General features: G+C 63.2%; 1 protein-coding gene across 1 annotated transcript in view; it reads right to left on the bottom strand.

Moving 5' to 3' along the window:
* Positions 1-2062: 2062 nt before the first annotated feature.
* Positions 2063-7958, bottom strand: part of MED24 (mediator complex subunit 24) — a 17503-nt gene continuing 11607 nt past the window's right edge. Inside the window, exons 15-24 of the mRNA XM_009272855.2 lie at positions 7423-7601; positions 7190-7289; positions 6428-6603; positions 6070-6334; positions 5679-5860; positions 5281-5374; positions 4826-4925; positions 2893-2970; positions 2573-2721; positions 2063-2429 (exon numbers count right to left, since the gene is read on the bottom strand). Coding sequence (XP_009271130.1) covers positions 2313-2429; positions 2573-2721; positions 2893-2970; positions 4826-4925; positions 5281-5374; positions 5679-5860; positions 6070-6334; positions 6428-6603; positions 7190-7289; positions 7423-7601 — 1440 coding nt within the window. The 3' untranslated portion in view covers positions 2063-2312. The remainder of the gene's footprint in view (positions 2430-2572; positions 2722-2892; positions 2971-4825; positions 4926-5280; positions 5375-5678; positions 5861-6069; positions 6335-6427; positions 6604-7189; positions 7290-7422; positions 7602-7958) is intronic.

The following is a 7958-nucleotide window of genomic DNA, read 5'->3' as shown; positions in this document are numbered from 1 at the left end:
CGGGACTTCCAGCAGTGAGAAAGGCAAGGTGGACGGACAAACGGATGTGCCCGAGTGAAACCAGCAGAGCCAGGAGACCTGGGCATCTCCCCTCGCCCTGGCAAGCCCCCACGGCCGTCCCCAGCCGGCCCACGGCCTCTCCCCGCTCCCCCGTGGGTGTCTGGCGACTGCGGGCTGTCCCTGCGTTCCCAGGCTTGCACCAGCCCCGCTTCCTCCCACTGGTCCTGCGCTCACGTCCTGTGACCGCCGGCATCCCCGCATTGCGCCCAGCCCTGCCACGGCGGAGACGGAGCCGAGCCTCGATGGGCGCCAGGAGGTCCCTGTTCCTGCCTTCCCCCAATTTCCCAGCCCCGGGGCGCCGGCGCCCCCCCCCCCACCCCCCGCCCCGCCCAGGACCATCGCCGCCATTCTGCCGCAGGGAAGCCACCGCTGCCCGTGCTCGTTTGGCCACACACCCTGCCTGCAGCGGCTCCCAGGAGAGCAACCAGCGAGAGCCATTGCTCCTTCCTCCCTCGGCTTATCAGCATTTACAGGAAACCCCTTTCCCGCTCCAGCCCTTTCCTGGAAGGTGAAGTGCCGGGTACCAATGCCAAGTGTGGGGCTGCCACCGGCAAATATTGACAGAGGTGGGAAGGCCGAGAGCACCGGGTCCTGCTCTTTGCTCTGAGCTAACGGTAAAGAGCTGCCCCTGGGCGAGCAGGCGCTGCCGCCAGAGCGGGGCAGAGGTGCCTGGGCAGGTCAGTGCCAGCTCAGCGCAGGACTCATGCCCGAGTCAGGCCCGGTGGGGAGCGGCGCTGGCCCCGAGCCTTCCGGGGGGGCAGCCCTCGCCCCGCTCGCCCTCCACCCCGCGTCCCACCCCGGTGCGTGCTGCAGCTCCGCTAGCCGCTCCACCTAGCCCTGCGACCCGCTTTCCGTCTGCCCTCGTACCGGGGGCCGGTGTGTGCCAGCTCGGGGCTGGACTCATGGGAGGCAGGGGGAAGGGGCAGGATGCTCGGGGTGTGCGATAGCCAAGGACCAACCGCTCCCTGGGCCCCCGGACAAGCACCTGCAGCCACCCCGAGCACGGCAAGGCTCCTCCGCCAACCACATTGGGGTCTCTCCCTCCAGCAAAGCCTGTGAGCAGCCAAGAGCTGAGATCATCCCGAGGAGCAGGCAGGGGTCAGGCAGGCCCTGAGTCACCATCCGGCTGCCTTTTCCCCAGCCAGCATTGACCAGCATTGACCCAAACCCTGCAGCACAGCTCTGGGGCCTCCCCGCGCTGCCTCTCCCCCGGCACCACCAAAGCACTCGCTTTGGAGCCCCCAGAACAGGGGCTGCGAACCCCGCTAATGCCAAGGGGGGGTAGGAGGCACAGCCCAGCCCCGGGGATGCGGCAGGGACCAGGCTCTGAGCCGAGGCAGCCCGAGGGGAAGGCTGGCACCCGGCTACCCCAGGCACCGCTTCCCCCTTTCTCATGAGTCAAGCAGAAAACATAAATGAAAGGAGCAGAGGCGAAGCCGTCCCGGCCCTGCCACCCCCTCAGGGTCGGGGTTTCGTGACAGTTACAGGTGGATTCACCGCCGAAGCAGCTGACTGGGCGCCGGGACAGCCCCGCGGAGGAGCCTCTCCCAGCACGAGGCCGGCGTGGTGCTGGCGAGGCCGCAGTTACTCACCGGCCGCTGGGTGCCCTGCTCACAGCCAGGGACGCGGGGTGAACTCATGCTCACGTGGAGGAATTTCCAACAAGAATTTGCTTGCAGCTTACAGCACAGCAGGAAAGCATCACCGCTCCACCCAGCCGCACATCTGCAGCTGGCCGGCCGCAGGCACCCACTCCCCAAACGGAGCATGACGGGCAGCCCACCGCCCTCCCGGGCTTCTCCGGGGTCAGGGCAGGCGGGTTAGGGACAGAGCGAGTGTGATTTCCCTCCCCTGCCCAGCGCAGGTCTTGGCCACCTACTCTCCCATCACCCCCACCATCAAGCTCACCCTGAGATGAGGGGTTTGGGGAGCCCCAGGGCCCTGGGCTGCAGTCAGGAAACCAACCAGAAATGAAGCAAAGCCTGGTTCTACAAAAGGACTGAATTAATTATAGAAAAAAAAGCAGGGGGTTTGTCTCAGTCTCTGAAAGCCCATCGCGAGGCAGCAAGGGGATGCCTCTGGGAGGCCGAAGGCAGAGGGAAGCAGCCCCCCGGGCAGGGCCAGGCCAAGCCCACAGCGACAGAGAGGCCGTCCCAGGCACCCCAGTCCCAGCCCCAGCATCCAGGTTCTCGTGGAGTTCCCAGCGGCTGCCCAGCAGCCCTCTCCTGCGCAGCAGAAGGGAGGTGCCCCACTCACAGCGCAGCGATGGCCTTGGCAGCGACACGGCGGCCCAAGGGCAGGCTGAGATCCGTGATGGCCAGGACAATTTTGGGACTGGACATGGTGGACACTTTCACCAGCTCCGAAACCTGCCCGGAGAGAGGAGAAACACAGCTGACTCACAACAGCGCTAGAGACACGAGAGCCGGGCAGCGGGACTCCCCTGGAAGTGCCTGTCTGTCCCGTGGGACCAGCACCCCAGGGAGAAGGATGTCACGGCCGCGGGACTCACCATGGTGAAGGGCATGAACTGGAGGATGCTGCCGCGGCTGCCCTGCTCCAGGCAGTCCACGCACTCCTCCATGAACCACTGGACAAACTGGGTGTGGGTGCCGGCCGTCTTGGCCCCCAGGATGGAAGAGATGAGCAGGAAGAGGTTTGCTGTGGAGACAGGGAAATATCGAAAGCCAGGCCAGTTCAGGGAGGCTGGGGGTGGCCCAAGCCTCCTGCACAGGGGACAGGTCCCCGCCAGTGTCTCGGCACGGTTGGATCTGACCCCACGGCCAGGCCTCGCCGCTGGGTACCCCCACTGAGATCCGGCCCCGCCATTACCTAGCACCCTGTTCAGCGGGTCCCTCATGCTGACAGTGTGGAGCTGGGAGGCGGAGAGCGAGCTGCTCATCGAGCGATCTGTTGGGGAGGAGAACATGCGTCGGGAACGGCCTCTTGGCCCCCTCAGCCATGCCAACGTGCCCACCCTGGCCAGCTCTGGCCATTCCAGCTCACCCAGCCCTTGGGTTCCAGGAGGGGCTTTGCCATGAGCTCCCCCATGGCGTGGGAGAGGTTTGGACCATGGTCCTTGGCGCCCTCCATACCCAAACGAGGAGAGCCTTTGCTGCTCGGGCACACCAGAGACACGCAGCAGGCAGACGGTCTGCCTCGGTCACTGTCCCTCTCTTGCCGGGCTGTGGGCAGCCCTGGCAGGCAGCACGGGACCCCACATGCCCCAGGCATGACGGAGCACAGCAGCCCGGGGAGGGCTCCACACGCTGCCACTGCTGCTCTTGGAGTGTGACACTTCACTCTTGCACAAGCCAGATTTATTCTGAGTCTGACCAAGTTTAACGACATCTCCAAAGGGTAAGCATGAGTGAGACCGTGAGTGTGCCTCCCTGCTACTCCCCGTTCGGTTTTAATTGCAGCAGTGACTCGTCCCTGACGCTCCGCGAGGGCACGAGCAATGTAACGCAATGTCACGATCAGGAGAGGAGAAGAACAGCGCTCTGCCGAGGCGAAGCAACGCGCACGCTACACATCCTGTGCACGCTGCCTGCAGCGCAGCCGGCTGGGCGGAGCGAGCCAGATGTTCGACAGCTGCACAGCAGCACTCAAATCTCATTCTCAGGGTACAATTTAGCTACCAGAGCTGAGGCGTGTCCAACGGACTAGCAGCGAATCTTGGGACAGACCAAAGGGGATTGATCTGACCCAAACTGTGAAGCACTGCTGGGTGCTCCTGCTGGAGAGGAACTGAGCCATCCCCGGTCCAACGGGACGGGAATCTCCTGGGAAGGCTCTTGTGCAGACCCCATAGTACTGCCAAAACCAGCAGGACCCACCTTGTGCTACTTTGAGGATGCTCACCAAAAAAAGAAAGCCCTCCCACACTTTTCTCATGGAATCACATGAGTTACGTGGCTACTGCAGGAAGCAGCATTTCCACATCACTGCAGCAAACAGCCCAAAAAAGTCCTGAATGTCACTGGAAAGAGGTGGAACTGCCTTAAAAGTTAAAAAAAGATAGTGAAATAAAGGGAAAACCCCGTATTTCAACAGTAATGAAACCAACAAAAACCACAGGTTGATGGATGTGTTGAAAACTAATAAAGAAAGAGTAACTTAGGATAAGGGCATCAGGAGAAACAATGACCAAGGAACATGCTGACTCACTGCCCAGGAGTTCAGAGAACATATGTGGGAGCCATGACAGCACCCGCCGCGGCAGGAGGGCACAGAGACTCCCCCCGGCATGTCCTGCCGGAGCTGTCGCAACCCGCGGCACCGCGCTACAGGGAGAGACGTGACTGTAAGGACTCATCAGCTCCGCTCGCTGCCTTGTTAACACCAGTGGAATTTCAGGATTTAGCCACAGACATCAGGAATGTCACCTCCTGCCGTTCTTGCTGCAGCACATCAGCTCTTCGGTCCCACGCAGACTGGCTGGGGGTGACAAGGCCAGTCAAACAAAACCTCCCTGAGCCCCTTGTGCGTGACGCACTGGGTTGGGTGGCAACGTCACGGAGGGAAGGTGCAACCTCATCCCCTTTCCTAAGTTCTTCTGATCAGAGAAATAAAGAGCTTGACCTTTTCTAAGTGCAAAAGCTCCAGGGTAACTCAGCAAAACAAACCTGAGTGCTCGAAAATCTTCACCTGGCCAGCTTGGGAAGAGAAGCGTTTTCGTGCCAATACACATTTCACACCCAGAAACGAGCAGCGAGGCAGGACGGTGCCTTCCCCAGGAGCCGCCCTCCCTGCCCGCACTTACTGGGGCTGGAGAGGATGTTGGCGTCTTCCTCGTTGGAGCTCAGCAGGCGCATGAGCTTGGAGGGCTGCGTGTCGTCCAGCGGGAACAGGCTGATGTAATCCTGGGGGGGCAGAGGGAGTTCAGCCCCACCAGCCCCTCTCTGAGGGGGGATTCTGGCCCCCCTCCCCGGGCCTGATGACCCACCCTGGGCTCTACACAGCCCCATGGCCCAGGACTACGATCTCCGTTCACCCAGAGCATCTCAGCCTGGGCCAACCACATACAGCCCCCCTTCCCCAGAAAAGAGAAAGGAAAACCCCGCATTTTAAGGTCAAAGGACCTCAGGCAGCCCAGAGAACCTGGGTAGGGAGTCCGGTCTCAGCTACCCACTCCTCCCGTCACCATCACCTCCCGCAGACACTGCCCGCTCTTGCGCAGAGAGCCTCCAACCAAACCCCACTCCACGCCGGACGCACCTCAATATCCTCTCGGTGCCTCTTCTTCTGCCTGGCAGATGCCTGGCCCTTGTTGTGGGAGGAGTAGGAGCTCAGGGCACACCAGACAGAGAGCCTGGGGACAGAGCAGGGACACTGCAAGGTGCTGCCAGCCCACCCGGATGACGGCGCACGAGCAAGGGAAGACGGCAGAGCCCAGAGCGTGCGCCGGGACGGGACACAGCAGGTCCCTCCTCGGTGAGAGGCAGCAGGGAACAGGGCCCAGGACACCAGCGTGTCTGCTCCTGTCGGCACCGTGCCGGGGCCAGAGTGGGAACCGGGCGGCTGGGACCCCCGTCCCAGCACAGAGCATCTCCCCATCTCCACAAACAGGCCCACCCACCCCAAAGGAGAGGGTGCCCGCGGGTCCGGGGTCTTACTTGGCCAGGGCCTTTCCCGGCGGGTCCATGAGGGTGTGCCACTTGGAGGAGTCCGTGAGCAGGTTGGGCAGGATGTGGCCCAGCAGGGTCAGCGTCAGCTGCTGCATGTCCAGGCAGAAGATGGCATACAGCAGCTCCACGGCCCGCAGCGTGTGCTCCTTCCGCGTCTCCTTCAGCAGCTCCTGCAAGGCAGAGGGCAGGGATGAGGGAGGCATGGGCATGGCTGAGCCTGCCCCGCTCGCCTCCAGCGCCCGGCACTGTCACAGCAGCCAGCCCAGCCACAACTAGGACTCCTGGGCACTAAGAGCATGGGCTAGACCCAGCAGTCCTGGGCTCGACACCCAGCCACGGCGCTGGGGGGTCGCAGCCACCTCCCTCCTCCACCCCGTACCTTGACCAGGTTGTTGCAGAACCAGTAGACGCCCCCCATGTGCAGCAGGGTGTCGAAGATGTGGATTGAGCGGCTGTCGACCCAGCCCTTCTCCAGCACCTTGGTGAACACGCTCGTCAGCACCTCCTTGATGGGCTTCTTGGGGGGCAGCAGGTTCCAGTAGGGGATGGTGTCCATGCCCGTGGAGGGGAACTTGATCTGCGTGGCTGTCTGCTGTAGGACGTCCGCGCACATGTGCTCCAGGATGGAGCTCATGATCACCACGCTGCGGCGGAGAGAGACGGGGTCACGCAGGCCCCGGGAAGTAGAAGAAGGGCAGGAGACGGCACAGCACGGGGCCTGGTGCACTGGAGCTCACCGCTCATTGTAGAACTGCAGCGTGTTCTCGCCGTACAGGGGGGTGGCCAGCTGCCGGATCATCTGCAGGGACTTCTCCCGCTCATCCAAGCCCAGCATGCGGACATGGGCCACCAGCCAGGCCACCGCACACACCGCCATGCTGCACACCTTCCCCTTGATGTTGTCTGTGATTTTCTAGGAGAGGAGGTGGGAGCGGAGGTGGATGAGCACAGACGTGTGGATGCACAGGCTTTATCTCAGCATCACCTCCCAGGGCTGTGGGCCCTGATTGCTGGGTCCAAGCCCTTCTTTCCTCCATGGGGTGAACCTGCCCCTGCCAGCCCTACTGCCACCAACGGGGCACCACCGCGCACACCGCCATGCTGCACACCTTCCCCTTGATGTTGTCTGTGATTTTCTAGGAGAGGAGGTGGGAGCGGAGGTGGATGAGCACAGACGTGTGGATGCACAGGCTTTATCTCAGCATCACCTCCCAGGGCTGTGGGCCCTGATTGCTGGGTCCAAGCCCTTCTTTCCTCCATGGGGTGAACCTGCCCCTGCCAGCCCTACTGCCACCAACGGGGCAGCATCAAGGAGCCGGAGCCACATCGGTTCCCCACCCAAGTCATGAAGGAGCCAGCAAGCTCCACAGCAGCTGCAGGAGCATTCAGGGAAGGAGGACAGGAGACCCCTGCCCTACTCAAGCCTTGGCCCCTCCTCAGGACACAGCGCAGTGCCGGTGCCCCAGCTCTGCCCGACACCACCCCCCCACCAGGCCCACCTGGATCGACTCAAAGGTGAGGACGCTGTTCTCCCAGGCGTTGAGGATCTCCAGGATGGCGGCTGAGATGCTCAGACATGCCTCGTGCCACTTCATCTGCCTGCCAGGGAAGAGAGAGGCAGGGGGTTCAGGCACTCGTTCAGAGCAGCCACGGGGCCAGGGAAGATGGGGTGGGTGCTCCCCTCCCGGTCTGCCCCAGCCTGGCAGGGTGGGCGCGCAGGCTGAGCTCTTACACCAGCTTCATCTCAGAGGAGTTGTTGAGGAGGGCGACCAGGGACTCCACCTTGGTGGAGTCGGGACGGAAGCAGGGGTGGTCGGGGTTGAGGATCTTCCCCTCCTCGGGCATGCAGGTCAGCATCCAGGTCTCGAAGAAGGGCACCTCGCCCGCCGGGCTCGACTCCGACAGGATCACCTGGGAGGGAACCCCCAGGCACAGGGTCTGCCACGTGGCCTGCACCCCGCAGGGACCCTGCTGGGGACCCCCACCCTGGGGTGGGACCCCCCCACCCTGGGGAGCTCATGGCTGGGGGAACAGCGCCGCCCTGTGGCCTGCAGGGAGACGCAGGCACCAGTCAGCCCCCAGTAAGGCACCCGTCAGCCCCCAGTAAGGCACCCGTCAGCCCCCAGTAAGGCACCGGTTTCCAGCCTGTGGGCTGTGGTTCCCCCCCCCCCCACCAGAGGACTCCCCGGGGGACCAGGGCCCATCTCAGAGCAGCACTCCGATGGCTCCCTTCGGGGAGATGTCAGGACAGGACCAGTCCCAGGGGGT

Source organism: Aptenodytes forsteri, unplaced genomic scaffold (genome assembly GCF_000699145.1).
Source record: "Aptenodytes forsteri isolate BGI_AS27 unplaced genomic scaffold, ASM69914v1 Scaffold90, whole genome shotgun sequence".
Classification (NCBI taxonomy): Eukaryota; Metazoa; Chordata; class Aves; order Sphenisciformes; family Spheniscidae; genus Aptenodytes; species Aptenodytes forsteri.
The sequence above is the reverse complement of the archived record's forward strand: the minus strand, read 5'-3'. Positions and strand labels throughout refer to the sequence as shown.